At 46.0% G+C, this 21,144-nt stretch overlaps 1 protein-coding gene across 1 annotated transcript; it reads left to right on the top strand.

The window, feature by feature from the left end:
• The first annotated feature begins 586 nt into the window (after positions 1-586).
• GNG12 (G protein subunit gamma 12) lies at positions 587-18,907 on the top strand. Its single transcript, XM_065885691.1, has 3 exons — positions 587-695; positions 16,012-16,122; positions 18,561-18,907. Exons 2-3 carry the CDS (start codon positions 16,030-16,032, stop codon positions 18,684-18,686), a joined length of 219 nt encoding a protein of 72 aa, XP_065741763.1. The 5' UTR covers positions 587-695; positions 16,012-16,029; the 3' UTR covers positions 18,687-18,907.
• The last annotated feature ends 2,237 nt before the right edge of the window (positions 18,908-21,144 follow it).

Here is a 21,144-nt window from a genome sequence, read left to right as displayed (position 1 = left end):
AAGCACCTGACCTGCAGAAGCAGACTTAAGCAATGGAGGCATCTTTCTTTCCAGAGCTTGCAGCATCACAACTGTTTCCTATATTCATCCTTAATATAAGGGGGAAAGTGCCGCCGAGGCCAGAGTCCAGATGAGGAGCTGCTTTTGAAACCAAGGGTAGCAGGTAGCCTAAAACCAACATCTGTGTCACCCTCCTTTCATAAGTACAGGAATGAGGGAAGTACATGCCCTAGTGTTCATTTTGGAAACTCAAGTAAAACTGTGCTTAAGACATAAGAAGGAGTTGTGTAAAATGTTATACTTCAGAGATGTTTGTTATGGTTCCTAATTGATATATAATCAGAAACAGAGCTAAACAGAGTCAGTGAGTTTCTCTGACTTGACCTCTTCATCCGGAGGTAACGCATTTGGGAAAGTATTACCTGAAGGAATCCTTTTGTAATGTGACATGATCCCCATTTGTTTCAGAAATTCTGAGTTTTATACATTGGGTTCAGGCCCTTATCATCACTCATCTAAAATACTGCCACAGATCCCTGTGTCATAATTTTATTGGAGAAAGTATTGAGTTCCTGCCGTGTGTCCAGCCCCAGGAATATATTGCGCCCTCTGTTTGCTGAATTAGGAAAAGGAAAAATTGCAAAGCCATTGCTTCCTGCCAGGGCTATGCCTGTGTCTCGTAACAAACCAAATCAGTATGTGTTTATCTCGTGTGTCTTGTATATGGAAGAAGTAGAGACCTGTGTAATATGGGGTGGCTGGCCTCAAGGACCAGCCATCAGAGAGGGAATTAGACTTGAAGAAGGACTCTGGTGGGTGAAGTAGATGCAAAATATTTGTGAGAAGTATGATGATTGTAGTCGTAAAGCCAGCCCTTGGGACGTGTGGTCTGGTAAGTTACTAGAACACCAAGAGGAGCAGAATATTTGAAATAGTTCTGGCCTGGAAAATCTGGGGCTGAGAGTGGACATAGAAATTCTTTATCTGGGCTTACAGGCAGCATCCTTTCCCACTGCATTCCGTTTGATGTTCTTGTTTTGTGAAATTCTTGTGTTTAAGAGAACAAACCTTAACAAGCAAGCTGTTGGTAGTAACATGCTGTGTATTTAAATTGATGTCCTCTTTCCAGTGGTCTTGAGTGTCATTCTGTCATGATCTATCTTTTGCTTGATTCAGCCCCCTTTCTCAAAAGTTCTGTATCTCATTGAAAGAAAAAATTTAATGGATTTGAATTAATTCATATTTCTGAGGAATTTTATATCCCCTGTTAAGAGATATTCTGAAATTTTACAGAACTCAGTGAGCTGCAGTAGAAGTGTGCCTTTTGGGTGCCAAATTATTTAAATTGCATTGATGTTGCTGATGAGGTTTGGACCTTAAATGACTTGGCTTGGTTTCCTAGTCCATGTTTTCCCTCAAGTAACTTTTTTTTTTCTTTTTTTGGAAAAGGAGGGAATCAACAAATTTGCTTTGGAAGGGAGAGCTCTAATCCTTTTACATAGAGAATGAATTAGAACTACAGGAAGTTTCCTTGGGGACCCCTTGTATCTTCAGTTCTTTCCCTTTGAAAATATATGAACTTTTAGGTTCCGTGAGTCTCAAAACAAACAGGTACTTTACCTGTGAGGGCCAGCATGGAAAGTTCATCTTGCTGGTCATTCCAGGAATTCGATAGACACTGCTTTTCCCCAATGCAGTTATCAAGTCCAGACGTGTTGGAAAGGAGGTTGGGCGTATTCCCTGGCTATCGTTTCACGGGAGAAGGTGAGATGAAGAAAGAAAGAAAAATTAAGTATCCTGTTATGTAGTCGGTAGCATGTACGAGTTATGGGTATCGGGACCATCGAGACCAGAGTTGGGCCTTTTTTTTTTTTTTTTTTTTTTTTGGTCAGTGAATGCAAGGAGGGTGCGAAGCTTCCTGGCAAGTTAAACTTTGGCACCTGTGACTCAGGGCCTGAGTGCCACGTACAGTGGGCAGAGGGCCCAGATCATGGCTGTTTTAATCCCCTCTGTGCCTCCTAAAAAGGCAATTAAATTACTTCCTCTGTACTGTGGACATTGGACATACTTGCTAGATGGTAATCTGGAAGAGGTAACAGTAGATAATAATTAACGTCTCTTCCACTCTTTCATGACAGAGCTCATCTTATGGTGTTGGTCATTATCACGTTATAGGTTATGAAATGTTTAGGATCATAGAATTTTACGCAACTTTTTATCCTTGAAATTTTCAAACATACACAAAAGTAGGATGCACTCCGTGTACCTGCCACCGAGCTTCAACAATTAGCAACAGATTTCATAGCCAGTCTTGCTTCATCTACCTCTTCACCCACTCTCACTACCCTTCTCGTTTGGCACCATAGATTAGTTTTGCCTTGAACTGTAGGAAAACGGAATTAGTACGCGCTCTTCTGTGACTGGCGTCCTTCGCTAAGCATGATGTCTAAAGGATTCGCCCATGTTGTTGGTGCATCGGTAGTTGGTTTCCCTTTTTCCTCACCTATTAGAAGGCTTTCAGCCACGTTTCTCTCATATTCCCCTGCGCTCACCATTCCTGAATCAATGCTTCTCTCTTGGTCCCTTATCCTTCGACCTCCCTTCCTTTCACACGGTGGAAACCACTCACTCAGGGGCCCCCCCCATCACCAAGTTCCATGAGCTATGCTTGCTCTCTCCTTCCTTTATCCCTGTAAAGTGACTAATAACTGCCCCTCCTCCTGGTTTCGTGAATAACAATTACTGGGATTTTTTTTTTTTTTTTTTTAATCATAAAAGCATCACTTGTGGTTGAGAGCACAGACTCTGGAGCCAGGCTGCCGGGATCGCAGTGCTGGCTCCTGCACTTACCTTTGCTCTGACCTTGGCTGTGTTCTAAGCGTCTGCCTCCCTCAGTTCCTTTAATCCTAAACTGGGAAAAACAATAGTAACAACCTCATAGTGTTGTTCTGAGGATGAAGTAAGTTAATATCTGTAAAGCTCTTAGAACAATGCTTGGCAAGTGTAAGTGCTGTACAAGTATTAGCTATTAAGAGCAAAAAAATAAATAAAAACGTACACACTGCAGGAGTGCATAAAAACACTGAAAATCCCCTAAAATTCTCACCACCTATCTATAGCTACATTGTGGACTATTCCAGTGTGTTATTTGGATATATTTTAACTAAACATATTTATAACTAACTGACTAAACATATTTACACAGCATTAACGTGCCTTTCCTGCCTCTCTTCCCCTAGCTTTTGTGACGGTGTCGCCCTGCCCCTTCTCTGCTCCTTTGAAGCTGCTGTTATTGTCCCCCGACACACGGGGAAGGCCCAAGGGTGCGCCCTGCTCTTTTCTTCATGCTCTCCCTCCAAAGTCTAGCACTCAGCCACCATTTCTGGGCTGTTGATCCCCATCCAGCCCAAAGAAAGAAGTCTTGTTCATTCTTACATTTCCTATCTCTTGCATCCAGCTTTTTCTTTACATTCCAGTTGCCTCCATATATTTGAGACCTGATGCTCTAACTCCTAATGGCAGTAATGATGCTGATAGATAACATTGAGTGGTTTCCGTGTGCCAGGCTCTTTTCTATATGATTCCATTTAATCATTACAGTCCTATGAGGTAGGCACTCTTGTTACCCCATTTTACAGATAGAGCGCCTCGGGGTTCAGTGAAGCTAAGTGGCTCATTCCACATACACACGAAGTGGCACAGCCCAGAGTTGAACCCAGTTCCATCTGATCGTAAATATGACCTATACTAGGCTTCCCTGGTGGCGCAGTGTTTGAGAGTCCGCCTGCCGATGCAGGGGACACCGGTTCGTGCCCCGGTCCGAGAAGATCCCACATGCCACGGAGCGGCTGGGCTCATGAGCCATGGCCGCTGAGCCTGCGCGTCCAGAGCCTGTGCTCCTCAACGGGAGAGGCCACAACAGTGAGAGGCCCACGTACCGCAAAAAAAAAAAAAAAATGACCTATACCGTATTGCCTGCCCTCTAGACCTTCCATGGAAATACTCTACTTGTCTCTCTCTGTCCCCCACTTCTATTCCATCCTACAAAAGGTTTTTGGGTTGTTTTTCTGATAACACTTCCTATGCCTGTCATTCTGGTCAGAAACCTTCAGTGGCTCCCATTTTCACATAACAGAATCAGCTTTCATCCACTCTCTACTGCTCCCCTCAACAACCGTTCTAAACTCTCCCCACTCCTTTGCCACCACCCATCCAGTTCGTGTCCTTAAGGGATTGATCCATTTAAGAACTGTATCCTTTGTGCATGTCTGCTTGCTCAAGCCCTCACTGACTCTGTCTTCTCTAAGCTCCTAATGCTTGCGCTTGGCATGCCTAATTGGCCCACTGATATTCCTTATTCATATTCAGGGCTTAGTCCATCTTGTTGGAGTCACAAGCCCCTTAATCACCAGTGTAACAGCCCACATTCATTGTTTGCCGGCCATGCCCAGCCCAGCTGGTGACTGTAAATGTCAGTGTGCTGTACACACACGTCTCAGTCCTTCGCAGCCTTTCTCTCTCTCAAACGCCCGCCACTCCTACGCCTTCAAGCAGCTGTGCTGTTCAAAGCATGAGAGTGACTGCCTCGTTGCTTCTTAATCGAAAATGGCTGTAACGGCGTTTACCTGTTGCCTCACTTTCAGCTCTCCCGTTAGGTGTTCGGTTGTTTGTCTTAATTCGCTCTGGGCATGTAGGTGAGCTCCTCTCTGCTTAGCAGGATTAGAAAGCACATCCTCTGCTCAAAGTCAGGGAGATGCTAGGCCTTTATGACCAGAATCCTAAATATCTCTGTTCTGCTGCTTTGTCAGCCCACCAGGAATGAGGGTGGAATGGCTGTGTTGGGGACAACAGCCCGGGTAAGGGATCTCATTGCAGACAGCGTCCAGCCCTGCTCCGCTAGGGGAGGTAGAGGGGGTGCGAGGCAGATCCCTCAGGAAGGCTGATGGGGAGGACTCCAGCTGTCACATAGATGGAGAAGAAGGCACCTGTTTTCTGAGTTTGGGTATCAGAAGGGCCATCAACCACATAACCACAGTTAAGAGATGAATGGGCCTTCGGAATGTTCTGCCTCCTTCCTTAGATTGGTCCTGTGTCCCTTGCCAGGAATCACTTCCTCAAGGCAAAGTCCCTGTGTCTTTTGGAACCAAACGATGCTATATGAAGTGAGAGAATGATTTCCAAACGACATGAGAACATAGCCCAGAGACCGTTTCCTTGCACCCCAAGGTGCTCAGTATCTGTGCAGGGAAGGAGCCGGAGGGTGGGGACGACTCCAGACGGGAGACCCTAGATCTCTGCTCCTCCACAAGTGGGCTTCACACCACACCAGCAACGTCAGCCTCACCGGAAACTTCGCACAAATGCAAGTTCTCCCCCCAGCCCAGACCTACCGACTCAGAAACTCAGAGATAGAGGAGCACTGTTCCAGGGGGCTTCCTCACGTCATATAGCATCGTTTGCTCCCCAAAGCAGTGAGCCCTTTGAAGGCAGGAATTCAGTCTTCCGCTCCTCTGATCATTCCCACTTCCTCTCTCCAGCCCCAGCAAGCTTCTCCTGTAGAACCTGCAGACAGATGTGATGTGTGCAGTGATGGCTAGGATCACCAGGGTTGATTTCAGCCCTGGAGAGCTTCAGTTTTCTCATCTGGAAGGTGGGCCAATAACACCACCTTCACCATAACCCCCAAATATATAGTTAAAATAAAAAAACAGGGTACAGAGCAATGCATGAGATGCTCCTGTTTGTATTTTTTGGAACAGGTATGTGGGTAATCACGTTTGTGTATGCGTGTGATGTCTTCAGAAGGAAACACGAGAAACTGGTAACAGTGATTACCTTGGGAAGTCTAGATAGAAGGACAGCTATTTTTTGTTGCCTACGCCTTTTGACTGTTTAAAATTTTGACTATGCACATATATTCTTTTCAAAACTAGTTAATGAAATAATAGTAATTTCTTTTTCAGAGGTGCTGTGAAGAGTAAGTAAGATAACTTTACATAAAGCCCTGAACACAGTGCCTGGCACAGGAAAAGCACTCTGTTAGTGTCAGCCTTTGTCTTCAGTATTAAATAGTTGCGGAATTCATCCATTCATTTATTTATTCATTCATGAATAAACAAATGGGACATGGCAGCTGTCCTCAGCCAGCCACGCAGATATGAGCAAATCATTTCTCAGCCAGTCTCACCATGCTAGGTAGAGAGTAAAACTTGTTTGTAAAGGTCACTCTCAGTCTTGATGGTAAACACGTGCCTCTGCATGGCTGGACCCTAGCTCGGCATACACGGTGGGGGGAGCTGGACCCTGCACCTCTGCAGTGCACGTCAGAGAGCTGCTCCCTCGGCCCGCCTCCACTGGCTGTGAACCTGTTTGGAGCACAGTATGGGGGTGCAGAGCAGCATTGCCCTCAGAACCTGGGCACCACGCAAGTGGCCAGCCCATGCTGGAGGTGAATGTTCACAGTCCCAGAAACTGGCCCTGATCAGGTGCATCGGAGTCCCAGGGACTCCAGCCCAGCTCCTCAGAGCTGTGAAGGGTAACCTTTGGCTTGGAACAGGCAGTCTTTTGCAGGGTACATGGGGGAAGGAGCAGCAAGGTGTATCCTGTTTCTAAGAAGACAAACACTGTACACATTAACATCCCAGGGTGATAGGTTCACACTGGCCGATATGTTGTATTGGTTGCTATGTTGAGTGTCTTAACCTAACCCAGGTATCTATTGAGGCCCCATTCTCTGCATTAGTCACTACGAGAGAGAAGATGGCATGGATAACGCACCTGCCTGGTTAAGGGCGTGGCTTTGAAGTAGGAGAATCCTGGGTTCAAATCCTGTTTCTACCACTTTCCAGCTGTCTGATCTTGGCAAATTATTTAACCTTCCTGAGCTTCAGTCCCAATAGGTATAATAAATGTGACCTCTTACAGTTGCAGGCAGTATTAAGTGAAGTATTATCTGTAGAGAGTACTTGACATAGTAGCTGGCACATAGTAAGTAATGAATGAGTGTACTTGCTATACTATTATTATTGAGCTAAACTTCCCACAGTTTAGTGGGAAGACGATTTTCACACACAAAGTCAATTACATAACAATAAGCATTAAATAACGTACAGTTAAGCATTGAAATAAATAAATGGTGTTGCGGACCCTTTTTGAGAGCTTGATGATAGCTATAAATCCTCACTTCAGAAAAAATAAACATAGGCGCACAACTAAATTTTGCATGCGATTATTTTAGGGGCTTCATTCACATCTTCCCCTGCCTCTCCCATCTCATGCATGGGCCATCCCTTAGGGGTCCTTGAAACCCCTGAGCTTCAAGCATATAGCAAGAATTCGTAAGGGGAATTAGTCACTGTAAGCAAAAGTATTGATAGTTAGGGAGCCCTTCCTGGAAGAGTTAAAAATGTGAACTAGCTTAAAAGAAGAGAGAATTTAAATTGGCCAAGAGAAGCAGGCGGAGAACTTGGGTGGAGATTTGCAGATGGGACTTGAAAACGCAGCCCACAAAGCCAGAGGATGGGTTGACAGCCCCCTGAGGCTACAGCAGTATACAGCAGGTGAGGTTCCAGCTGGGCCCCTGGAGTCAGACTGCCTGGGCTCAAATCCCAGCCAAGCAGCTTGCTAGCTGTTTGACGCTAGGTACGTATTTAACCCCTCTGTGCCTCAGTTTCTTCATTTATAAAATGGGGATGAAAATACATAGAATTTCTCACAGGGTGATTGTGAGGATTCAGTAGGTTAATGTATTGACAGTGATTGGCATATAGGCTGATGTCTGGTGTAAGCTCTGTGTAGCAATAAGCTGCTTTTATGATTAGGATTTTTATTATGGGGCCAAAATACTAGGGAGGATCTTGACTGCAAAGCTGAGCCCTTTGGACTTTTTCTGGAGTTCCTGGTGAATCCCTGGAACTTTTTTGAGCCAGAGAGAAATAAACTGAAAATGGTACTTTATCTGAGCATATGCTGGTCAGGATAGATTAGACTGGAGGAAAATAAGGGACGTAAGTGGTTATGAGTCTGTTGCAATAGCCGTAACTTGAGGTGCTGGGAGCCAAGACCGGAAAATGGGGAGAAATTTCAATGCGGGGTTTGTCAGAGTCGGAATCAAAAGAATTTAGAAAGTGCCAGCGTCTAAGGTTACGCTGTTCAGTAAAGGCCGCTGTGATTGCTGAGCACTTGAAATGTGGCTCATCCAAATCGAGATGTGCTGTAAGTGCAAAATGCATGCTGAGCTTCAAAGATTTAGTACCCAAAAGAATAAAATATCTCGATTTTTTTAACATTGATTTACATTTTAATTTTGGTCATATTGGGCTAAATAAAATATATTGATTTCACTTTTTAATTTTTTTTTCATGTGACTACTAAAAAATTTAACCTCGCATGTGTGGCTCACATTTCTGTTGGACAAAGCTTGATTTTAGGAATTGGAAGGAGGGCTAATGCAAAAGGATGCCTCGTGACCAGGACAACGGTGGTGTCACTCATTGGGAAAGGGACATGAGAAAGATTGGGGGCAGGCGGCTATGTTGCATCGGGTTTTAGGTGTGTTGTGTTTGAAGCAGCTGTGCAGCATTCGAGTGTAAATTGAAATAGGCTTTTTTATTTAGACATTGGAATTAAGGTAAAGGGTCAGGGCTGTATGCACAAGAAGTGTGTTGGTCTTAGCTAAAGTCCTTAATGGGTAAGGCATCTACCGTCACTGAGGAGCACTGCAGGTCAGGCAGGTGCTGAGTAATTTACGTATGTTCTCTCATATCCTCCTGGTGCAACCCTGTTAGGTAGGTTCTATTGTTATCCCTTCCCATTTTACAGATGAGGGAACTGAAGGTCAGAGAAGTGAAACAACATGGGGTAGTCCGTGATGAGCCAGGATTCGAATTTATCTGACTCTAAAGGCTCTTGTTCACTCTGCTACAGCAGCCCTCCAGGACTGGGCCCCTGAGAAAACCAAACTCAGAAGAAGGAACAAGAGCTGTAGAAAGGAATAGCATTAGACAGGCAAGAACATGATGGTCTGGCGTCTCGGAAGCCAGGGAGGAGACACTTTCCAAAAGGAAGTAGCTGTTAGGAAAACAAATTTAGACTTGAGTTACAAAGGATGTTAAATGCTAAGAACTGTTTCAAACTGAAGGAGGGTTAATCCTGTAGGTTAAGGTCATTAGAAGGAGTTAGAATTTTCCAGGACTTGTCCAGAGCTTTGAAAAGTTAAGCATAGGTAGGAAGTGGCATTCTTTTAAACTGACCTGTTCTAAGACCCAGGCAGAAATAAACATGGGTCAAACCAAGAGGCAGAGACTCTAATAATCATCACTGGTGTTTCTCAGGAGGCCCTGTATCGGAATCCTTTAGAAAGCTTGTAAATACAGATTCTTGGGCTCTGCATCAGATATAATGAATCAGATTTTCTTTAACAAATGCCCCAGGTGTTCTAGATACGCAGTTAAGTTAGGAACCAGCTGCTCAGGCTATGCAGCTCTCTCCTCTGGATTTATTACCCAGGATTGCCTCATTCTCATGGCTCCCTGCCAGCTTCGCTAGGGCACAGGAGGACGATGGGACCATCCTGCGTCTTTAGCAGTAGTCCTACCTGGAATCTGGGGCAGTCCTTCTTTTAAATAAGAGCAACCAGCTCTCCTTCGCTTAGATCTTCTCTCAAGGCCATTGAACTCCCCACTTCTACCGTCATTGCTATGGAAACCACATATCTGAAGGAGCAACAGGCCCTAAAGGGAGGCCTTGTCTTCTTTGTCCAGTGCTTCTGGCTGACGCTTGGCCTTGCTTTCTCCCGATTCCTTCCTTGTGTCTTTGATGTTCAGAGGCCTGCAGTAAAGAGTGGCGATGGAGAGGATGACCTTGAGAGTCAGGTGGCCCTGAGTCCCAGCTCTGCTACGTAAATCAGCGTGATCTTCGGCAAGATCTTTTAACCTCTCTGTGCTTCATCTATAAAGCAGAAATGATAAAAGAATTCATCTCTAAGAAGATTAAATGAAATGATTCTTGGAATTTACTTACCTGGCACATACTAAGTACTCAGTAAGCGGTGGTGGTGTTTTGAATTTTATCATCATAACGATAGCAATAACATCTTCATCACCATCATCATTATTCAGTGACATGTGCCCTGGATGCCAGGTAAAATCTACTAATCAGAGATACCAGACAAAGACTTCAAAGGGTTATTAGCAAGTTTAAAAGCATCTGCTTTTAGAGGAAGTGCTCTGTTGAGGTTTTGAGAGAGAATTGTTCTCTTTCTTTTTCACTCTGCGGATTCTGAGCCCACACATACTTCTCTTAGAAAGGAACATCACTGTCACTTCGCTGTCTCTTCCCCACCGCAAAGCACGTCTTCCACCGTTCTATGCAGCCCTTCCTCATCTGTCCATCTTATTTTCCATCCCCCCTAGGGGGATGGAAAATAGCAACTTGTTCCTTGCGCTCTGTGTTCTCGGAACTGGACAGGAGCAGGGCAGGACATGCAGCCAGCCAGTCACAGGTTCAACTACCCTTGGCCTCATTGCCTGCGAGCTTTGTTTGTGGGGTGGGGGTGGGGGGGTGTTAGGACTATACCTTGTGAATTCTGGGGGGATACAATTCAGCTGATAACACTGGGAGAGGTAGTTTACTTTCCCACTCCAGGAGCGGGGAGAAGGTCAGGGCCTGCGGGTGCTCAGAGGGCTTCCTACGGGCTGTGATCAGCGGATGCAGCTACCAAGTGCTCAGCAGGAGTGTCCTCTGTGTTTACTACACTCACATGCTTATTTTATCTGATGCCTTAACAGTCCTTTGAGATAGAAAAGTATTATTATCCCCATTTTTCCCATGAGGAAGTTGAGGCTTAGATAGGCTACAGGTCCCGCCCAGGGCGCCAAAGGTAAGAAGGGGCAGGGGCAGGGATGAGTCCAAGTCCCCTGGCCTAATCCTTGAGCATGTCCCAGCAACTAAAAATCCGAGGCACAGTGTAAAGGCTGTGCCACAAGTTCAAATAGAGGGCCTGGCAGGTGTGCCTCTGCTCAGATCCAGCCCACTTGTGTAAGATTTTCTGATTTTTCCAGAAATTTTTCTTTTTAAGGTGAAATCTCTTCATTTTTCGAGTGTTGACAATTAAAACACACACACATTCTCTCTCTCTCTCTCTCTCTCTCTCTCTCTCTCTCTCTCTCCCCCTCCCTCCCTCCCTCTCTCTCTCTCTCTCTCTCCCTCCCCCCCCCCCCCCCCCCCCCCCCCCCGTCTCCCTCCCTCCCTCCACACACACACACACACAATTTAGTTAACCCTCTGTGGGACCCAACCAAACACATCTGCAGTCTGCATTCAGCCTGCAGGCTCTGATAGAAAATAATAAGTGTTCATGAGAATAGAAAACCGGTTCTTAGGGGCCTGACTGTCCACTCCCTGAACTCCTGCCAAGACCCTATCAGTAGATATTGCTACCTGATCACATTACCTTGAAACTCTTCTTTTACTGTCTGAATTTTTCCCTTGTTTCCCACTGAACACGTGGTTTTCAGTATTAACCAGCCTGGGGGCCCAGCACTGGTTACGTGTCTGTGTGTACCGGGTGCACCAGTGCCAGGCGCTCCGGTTTGTCTTTCCAACAAGCCTGTGAGACAGACCGCTGTCCCCTTTAGCAGAGAGCTGGGGTAGGACATTGATGGTTGAAGGCAGGATCAGAGGGTAAGTGGTAGCCTGCTGGCTTTTTTTTTTTTTTGCAGCCTGCTCTTTTATTACAGCCACAAGGGGTGTGTTTGCTCAGAAAGTTGGCGTCACTCCAGTGATTCAGTTACTGGCCAGGCCATGATGACTTGTGATTCAGATCCTGGGGCTTCCTGGTGCCTTCCCCCCAGAGTGTGCTCTGTGACACACTTTCCATCCCCACCCTCCTCTCCCTGCTTCAGGTCCCACTAGACAAAGATTAAAATGCCCACATTTCCCTAAAGTGACATCTTGTTCCTAGGAATTTCTAGGAAGCTGAGAATTCAGATGGATAATAGCATTAAAACCAATGCAAAGTATTTGAATAGCTAAATACTACTTACGTTTATTCAAATCTCTCAGCCACATGTAAAAGTGGAAACAAGGCTGCGGACGCAGTAGGCAGAGTTTTATCAAACCTGGGTGTCTGCACAGGCAGGCACCGGCCTGGGCCCTTCTGGGTGGGTTATCCAGTGACTCCAGAAGTTGACCTCAGTCCTTGCCTAATAGCCACAGCGAGCACATTCTCACTTAGCTTATGGATATGAGAGGGGAGACCTGTCTTCCAGGGCACTAGACAGACAAGCAGATGCCTTCTGCACCAGAAGGGGTGTTGCACAAACGTGAAGCCATCAGCAAGGTCACAACTCCAGGTCATGGAATGTCAAGGTCGCCCTTGATGAGAACCACATCGTAGACTGTTCAGTGATGTCCAGAGTGTTTGCAAATCAAATTAATTGGAATTGCATCCTTTCCTTGATACAATAGGAAGTGTGGCTTCTGGGTTGGAGAGGCTTAAAAGCTAGTTCAAGGCTCTGAGCTGGATTAACTTGGAGCAAGTTTTTCTAATTTTGGTTGCCTCATCTATAAAACAAGGATGAAAAAGTAATTTACCTTTCAGGCTGAGAGTGAGGCTTCACAGACGAATGCAGATGAAAGTATGTGTGTGCTCTAAGGTCCTATACATCGGGTGCTGTTTGTCTTGGAAGCTGTTTTTGGAGTAAGAATAATGCAAGTTTTTTATCCAAGTAGTAGCACAAACAAACAGCCAGACATCCGTGCATTGAGGGGAAGACCAAAGACACCCTCTGAGGGTGCAGAGAGGCTCAGAGATATTTGTGTCCCAGCCTCTCGGTCTGGTTCTGCCCCAGCCCAGCTGTTGAGGCAATGCAGAGCAGCTGCAAGTGGGGAGGACGTCCTCAGCAAGACCTCCTGCTCCTGTAAACACCACCCACCACTCCGACGTCAAGCAGCCGTGACCCTGCTTTCGTACACGTGAGGCAGCTCAGCCCACCGAGTTCCTTGAAGAGGTTCCTTAAGTTAAAACGACATGATTTTGATTTGACTTCTCCATTGGACGCATGTTATCATAAGTTGTTTTTTTTTTAATTAATTTATTTATTTTTGCTGTGTTGGGTCTTCATTTCTGCACGAGGGCCTTCTCCAGTTGTGGCAAGCGGGGGCCACTCTTCATCGCGGTGCGTGGGCCTCTCACTATCGCGATTTCTCTTGTTGGGGAGCACAGGCTCCAGACGCGCAGGCTCAGTAGTTGTGGCTCACGGACCCAGTTGCTCTGCGGCATGTGGGATCTTCCCAGACCAGGGCTCGAACCCGTGTCCCCTGCATCGGCAGGCAGATTCTCAACCACTGCGCCACCAGGGAAGCCCAAGAAATTATGTTCTTTACCAGTGGCCCAGTGTACAACTTTTTCTAGAGGGATCCCCAGCAGAAGGGAGCGGGAAGCTATCTGAGGGATAGGGAGGGGGCTCTCTGTGAAGGAGCAGGTCAGAACACAGATGTCAGAAGTGGGGAAAGCTGTAAGAGCCCCAAGCTGGCAAGCATGCACTGTGAACCACTGGCTGTTTATAATCGTGACTATAATACAGTCAGGAAGTAAGTCGTCTGTGTACCAGATGCAAAGTTTCTCACCAATTTTAGGAGGACCTACCCAAGCATTTTATAACTAAAGCCAAATTGTGGTCTATTTCCTTACAGCTGTGTGGGTGGGAGGGGCCATGGCTGACCCAGTCCTGATACGTGTGTGAAATGTTCTGCAGTTACAGGAAAACTTGCTCAGGCCTTGGAAACTTTATGCCCTAGAGGTTGAGAAGAAGAGACTGCTTGGCGTTATTTTCCTGCAAAGGGAACATTTAGAAAATCCTAAGGGTGCAGCCTGGAAACCACAGGCCACTCAGAAAGGGTGTCACGTTCGCATTCTGAAGGCTGGGGGCCAATCCTCAGAACCGGCGCCAGCTGGCAGGGGAGCCCAGTTTAACATGCTACAGGGAACAAAACGAGGACCAGCGCGCTGTGAATCAGGGCACTTCAAACTGTTCGCAGAAAGGCTGCCTGCTGCCTTAGACCCGTTTCAAAGGCTCTGTTAACAGGTGCTTGCTGGGAGCGCAGAAGGGCTGGGCCAGACCGCTGGGTGTGTGCAAAGTCCCCGGGAGGAGACCCTCAGCCTCTCCTTTGGGTGGGGCAGGATGAGTGCGGAATCTGAGGAGGAGGCAGCTTGTCTGGAAGTGTGTTGTAACCGGGTCGCCCAAGGCAAGGCCAGCGTGCCCTGCCACGCGCTGGCTCCTCCCAATTTCCTGCAGGGCTTGGGCTCCCTTACGCTAGGGGAATCTTCAGAGGGCTCTTTCCAGCCATTCTGTCCTGTCCTGACACCAGAGTACAGCAGAATTGCCTGGGGCGCATGCCCACAGCCCACCCAGACCAGTCGGTCAAGACGCTTGGAGGCCCATTGACCAGGTGGAGGCAGGTAGGTACACAGAGGATTCCCATTCATTGTGCTGGGTGTGACCCCCAAGGATAAATACAATAGCAGCTGCTGTGTATGGAGTGCCTTGGTCCTAAGCAAAACACTGCACGTGCACCAGTGAATTGAATCCTCAAAAACAGTAGTATCCCTATATTACAAATGAGAAAGCATGGGCTCATAGAGGTTCAGTAACTGGAAGAGGGTCCGAACCAGGAACGTGAAGCTTGCCGATTAGGTTGGACTTCAAAGTTCCGCACGCAGTTAAAAGCACAGTTTTATTTGGGCATTTGATCCAAAGCTGCCTCGGACTTCAGAAGGTACAAGCCCTACCCAAGTCCTTGAACTCAGCATTCTGAGGGCAGTAGAACTCCGGTGGACACCGCAGGAGCTGTGGGTTGCTGTTTGCGGCAGCCTTGTCTAATGTAAGCCTTTATGGCAGATACGCCTTGTGCCCCTGCAGCCCCTCCAGAAGGTTGAGTCAGCCTGCGTTTGCTGCTGGCGCCACAGCGCCCTCAGACTTTGCTGAGTCCTTGCATAGCGCCGGCGAGGCACACCTGCTGTCCACCCGCTCTGACTCATAAAACTGCCAGGGCTGCCAGCTCTGCGATGTCTTCCAATGCCACCGTGCCGAGAGAGAACTTAGCCACATATGGCGGGGGCGCCAGGCAGCGCTTTTCCCCAGCCCGCCTTCCCCTTGGACTATGCCACTGGGCAACTAGACGGGTCGAAGCTCAAGGTCCGGGATGTTTCCTTTGTTTTCACCGGGAGAGAGAGGCAGAGGGCAGGCCCACGCACGTGGGATGGGGATGTGGGATTAGCCAGTGCCCTGGCCACCAGGATGAAGCCAGAGAGGTCAACGGGGTGGGGCAGGGGGGGGGTGCTGATGTAATTCCATTAAATATTTCAGGCTTGAGGCTGTATCCTATGTGACTTTTGCTGTGGATCTGTCATTGAGAGTCTTTCAGCTGAAAGGTTCCCACTTCTTCCTGAATAAAGGCTTCCTTATCTGCCTAACTTTCTCCAAACGACTGCAAATCTTGATAGCACCTAAAAATGCACCCTTTGTGCAGAGTTCTCCAGAAGCGCTCTCTTCTGCCCTTTTCTGTTGCCAGGATCTGTATCAGTGAATAGTTGGGTAAGAGAGCCAAAACGACATGAAATCAAACCTTCTATTAACGTACAGGGCAGTGATGTTAACCTGCACGTGGAGCATGGCCCGCGTTGGCCGGAGGCCTGGTAACTACCACGGATGTGTGTGTGTGTTTGTTTCCCCTTAGAAAACGCTACCTTATGCTGTATATGGGGCGCATGGATTAAACTACTAGTACTGGGTTTCTGCAGACGAAAGATTCATGAAGGTGCTCAAAAGTATTACAAGCTTAGAAACTGAGGCCGCCACTCCTGTTGCTGAGGGGCTTTGTGGTAGCAGCCTCCAAGAGGCTGTGGTGACCGGGAATGCATCCTTTTCCCCTCAAAGCATTATGCATGTCTAAGCAACTTAAAGATGACTGTTCTTCACCTTTGACAAAAAAGTTCTCTTCAGATTTCAGGTGAAACCGTAACTGAAGATGTCGACCAAGACAGCCAGCACCAACAACATCGCCCAGGCGAGAAGGACTGTGCAGCAGTTGAGAATGGAAGCCTCCATCGAAAGAATAAAGGTAAGAGCCTTGAGTGGGTCAGACGTGTTTTCGGACCGGCTCCCTCTGCCCTCCCAAGGCTGGGCCACATTTCTGAGAAGGTGGATGCCATGTAATTGGGCCAGGTGCCAGGCTGTTCCCTGAGCCAGCTGAGAGCCTCCGAATCTTAACTCTCATTTCAACGTAGCACTGGTGATACAAAGTGTCTATGTGAGGCTCTCTGTGTGGACAGAAAACCTAAAGCCCGTGACAGGATTTCCTGAGGACCTGCCTTCCCTGAGCGCACATGGTTGAACCCCCTCTGTCACCGTGTTCTCCCTCGGGACAGGGCTTCCAGGTGGACTTTATAAACACCCTCGTCATCCCTCTGGAATGTATGAAGTGTTCTAGAGTTATCAGTACAGCCAAGGTGGCCTTGCATAAGTCAACACCCAGGTGTCCTTTTTAGGAGAAGGTGGGTTTTTCAGTGTGTGCAGACTTGGACAACCACAGTCTGCAACCCAGGGTAAGTATCGCCAGCCTTAGTTGAGATCTGGAGGAAACCAGAAGGCATTTGTTGGGTCACCTGACTTTGACGTCTTTTCCCCCCCGGACCCTCAGAGATGGCTAGGCGGTGAGTGCCTTGGAATGTTGTGAGTAATGGCCGTCTCCTAGATACTGAAGCAGTCACCTGATAAATTCCTCTGGGCCTAGAGATAGTCACCTGTCTTCAAAACAGGAGGCTGAAAAAGAAAACAAACAACAACAGAAAAAGAAAACAAAAAAGCTTCCCTGGTGGCGCAGTGGTTAAGAATTTGCCTACAGGGCTTCCCTGGTGGCGCAGTGGTTGAGAGTCCGCCTGCTGATGCAGGGGACACGGGTTCGTGCCCCGGTCCGGGAAGATCCCACATGCCGCGGAGCGGCTGGGCCCGTGAGCCATGACCGTTGAGCCTGCGCGTCCGGAGCCTGTGCTCCGCCACGGGAGAGGTCGCAACAGTGAGAGGCCCGCGTAACCGCGTACCGCAAAAAAAAAAAAAAAAAAAAAAAAACAGGAGGCTGCCCGTGCCCCTGGCCTGAGGACACTTATCTGATTATTCTAACGGGTCTCCCACCCAGACTTCTGAACAGGGTGTGGTATTTCCATTTTTAACTCATGCCGAAGTAAGGTACTGCATCTTCCCGTGCTGGCTTTGTCCCTCTTTTTATTCCCCCAAGTCCAGTCTTTAACAGTAAATCTTGAAGCTCTACTAGAATTTGGCTCCATTCTGAGTTTTGGCTCCGAGCCCATAATTCGGTTCTTTAACTCTGTTCTGCATTCTAACCGATTTGCTATTGGATAGAAACTAAGATACAACCTTCCTTTGAATCACAGGCACTTTTCTTGTTCCCCTCCCCACCCCAGCTTTTTATTTTGAGAAATTTCAAACCTGTGGAAGAGTTGTAACAAACACCCATATACTGTTTACCAAGATTCACCAATTATTAGCATTTTACCCCACTTGTTTTCTCTGTCTCTACACACACACACTCACAAAACTGACATAATTTTTTCTTTAAATTCGTTGCAAGTTATTTGCAAACATCATGACGCATCACCCCTAATACTTCACCATCTGTCTCCTAAGTATCAGGGCATTCTTCTGCATAACCACAGTACAAGGATTACATTCAGATCAGCTGCTAATAGTATCTAACACATAGTCCAGTTTCGAAGATTCCAGGCCACTCACTTTTCAGAATGGCCTTCACTTTAGATGGGATTGTTTGCTGACGATCAAATTCAGGCTAAAAGTTTGGGCAGAAATACTAGCTGGCTCGTGGTGAGTCTTCTGTACTCACTCCAAGAGACATCTGATGTCAGTTTGATCACTTGGTTAAGGAAGGCCTCATCTGCCAGATTTCTCCATTTAGAAGTACCTTTTCCCTCTTTAAGTAACAGATAATCTGGGAGTGATACTTTGGTCATCCTGTTCTCCAACAGTCTTCCACCCAGTGGGTTAGCATTCAAATACCTTTCAAGTTTGTAAATATTTTAAAAAAATTTTTTTTATTGAAGCATAGTTGATTTACAGTTTTGTGCCAGTCTCTGCTCTACAGCAAAGTGACTCAGTTATACACATATAGACATTCTTTTTTATATATTCTTTTCCATTACAGTTTATCACAGGATACTGAATATAGTCCCCTGTGCTATACAGTAGGAACTTGTTGTTTATCCAACCTATATAGTAGTTTACATCTACCAACCCCAAACTCGCACTCCATCCCTCTCCCTCCCCCTTGACAACCACCAGTCTGTTCTCTATGTCTACGAGTCTGTTTGTTTTGTAGATAAGGTTCATTTGTGCCCTGTTTTAGATTCCACATATAAGTGATATCATACGGTATGTGTCTGTCTGGCTTACGTCACTTAGTATGATCATCTCTAGTTGTATCCTGTAAATGTTTTCTTTGTTTGCTTTGGTCTGTCTGCGCACCAGGTTTCAAAGGCATCAGCGGACCTCATGTCCTACTGCGAGGAACATGCAAGGAATGACCCTCTGCTGATGGGGATACCAACTTCAGAAAACCCTTTCAAGGATAAAAAGACCTGCATCATCTTATAGAGGAGTAGTGAAGTGGCTCCTCCCCTCTTCTCAACAAAGCAAACGATGAGCAGCTCCTTGAAAAGATTTACCTTTGGCTTATTTGGTAACCACTGCTAATAACTAAAATGCTCTCAAGTAACTTGGAATCCCATGAAGTCTTTGTTTTCCAAGTTGTCCTCTCTCTAAAATGCCCTTTAATGAATTAATAGAGAATAACAATCTTGTTTTCCATTTGTTAACTCTGGTGTCATATTGGGTTACTGCCATATTGGGTTACTGCTGAAGGAAAGTTGGTCTGGCCTTTTAAAAAAACAAATATGTGAATGATCCAGTTAAGACCTAAATTACCTAAGGACTCGTCTCGATTAAAATGCCAAGAATAACTTGTCCTAAAGGCTTTCTATCATAGTATGTTCTTAATAGGGTTATGCCAATCTGTACAGTATAGGTGGGTGAGGAGTGTTTTGTGTATATATATATGTGTGTTTGTATATACACATCTCAAAGCTTATTTCCCTATTAAAATGTCTCTCTCTCCAGACCATCAGTTCAACTCCAGAAGAAGTTATACCTTTATCTTGAGCTGTGTGTGGGTAGAATTAAATTCTTTTCTCATAGTTATTGTACAAAAAGTAAAGAACACCCTGAAGACTGCATTCATTGTAATTGAGTAATGAAGGCATCTCTCTCCTCTTGAAATCGTGCTGACCTCCTAGGCTCCAGTAAACTGTGCCAATTAAAATTTAAAAACTGAACTAAAAGCCCTTTTATGATATGACTATTAATTCACCAAGGGCTTTCGGGCTTCAGTGATCCTGCGTCTAGAAAAGGGGAGGAGGCCCTTGGGGAGTACCCTGGGCAGCTGTGCCCCAGGGCTCACGTTCTCTGGAGCAGGGGTAGACACCTCTGAAATTTCCACTCTGACGATGGGAGCGAGACAGAGCAGCCGTGAGCCGGGCCAAGAGAAGAGCAGGAATGCATGAAAAACAGCTGCTCTCCTTGGCCCAACTTTGTGATTTAGCTCACTTTCTCTGCCTCCCCTCTATCTTTCGTCTGCTGCCAGAGCATGTCCTCAGAGGTAATGTTCACCTCCCAGCCCCAAGTGGGCAGATCATGATGGGGAAGAAACATACACACAGAAAGAACGTAAAGGTATCAGACACTTACTTACTTAAGCTCTTTTCAAATACCTGCAGCGTCATCATCATCCCTAGCCTGTCCTCACACCATCTGAGAGAGGCTAGGATCCAGTGGTTCGCTACCTGGGCCCACGGTTCCAGCAGCTGGGTGTTGGGCTCCTTGATTTTCCTCTGGGCATGATGGTCCTGCCACACATCCTCAGAATTTCCAGTGGGGATGCCAAAAGAAGGCATCTCCTGTGGCCAGAGGGTATGTTAACTTTATCAAAGAGGAAGAGAGGGTCTTTTTAAATGCTTATTTATGGGCCCAAACCATACACTAGACCTTTGATATTTTAATTCAGCTTCAGTTCATTAAAAACAACTACTCATGAACGATTTAAAATCTTCTCCGAAAGGATACCTCCCCAAGAAGGAATTATTTACAACGGTTTTCCCTAGTTCTGTACAGTCCTGCCCTGCAGTGCAAGCCCCTTTTAAAATCTAATGTCTGAGCTTTGCATATTATGCTGATTGTGGGTGAACAAATGCAGTACTGTTTCCAAACTGCTCAAATATATTCCGTATTTCTCCAAGTCACCTGCCTATTCAGCATTGTGAACGGCCCTCACTCTTCCAGGACCATGTGGAAATCATGCCACCGCTGTTACCCTCTTGTCACCTACGCTTAGTTCTGCAAAACGCCCGGTTTCCAAGTAAATTATAGGCACCTGCTGGAGAGAGAACGGTTTTTCCTTTCAAAAGGTGATATTTGAAATGTACATTAATAAGACAACTTTACATTTACAGCTTCACTTAATGAGACATTCTTTTTTTATAAGTATATTTTTCTACTGATAGTTTCAGAACACTAATCTGATTTTCACTCTGATTTTTACCATGTTTCTTTAAATATTTATAATGTAGCTTGTTACAAAATATTTTCGTGAAATTACTTTTATTATACTGCTATGTACACATTTTTGGTAGCAAGCGTAGTTTATTCTTTAGTACTAAAACATGTTCTTTTACCTAACAGAAAACAAATATGGTTTGCTGTATATTTGTTAACATGCCTGTAGTGGTAAGGAATGGACTTGAGGTCCCAGGAGATTTCATTTTTATTTTTGCTGGCCAGATATCATAAAGGCTACGAGTATGAAAATCATGTAACTTCCTAACCAGGTATAGGGTATGTTTCAGAAAAGTGATATCAAATCCTTTGATGCTGGACCCGAGGGGGAGAAAAATTGTAGCTAAATGTTGATTTACTTATAACTAGACATCTATGTGAGAAAAATATAATATATGTATACATATGTATGATATGCAGAAGTCACTTTTATTTATCAGGTTTT

The sequence above is a fragment of the Phocoena phocoena genome, chromosome 1 (genome assembly GCF_963924675.1).
Source record: "Phocoena phocoena chromosome 1, mPhoPho1.1, whole genome shotgun sequence".
Classification (NCBI taxonomy): domain Eukaryota; kingdom Metazoa; phylum Chordata; class Mammalia; order Artiodactyla; family Phocoenidae; genus Phocoena; species Phocoena phocoena.
This window is presented reverse-complemented; position numbering and strand designations above follow the sequence as displayed.

What these genes read in the sequence shown, in the direction of transcription:
- GNG12 (XM_065885691.1), top strand. Translation starts at nt 16,030, where the DNA reads ATGTCGACCAAGACAGCCAGCACCAACAACATCGCCCAGGCGAGAAGG. An exon ending in CCTCCATCGAAAGAATAAAG is followed by an intron (nt 16,123 to 18,560) that starts GTAAGAGCCTTG and finishes TCTGCGCACCAG; the next exon opens with GTTTCAAAGGCATCAGCGGA.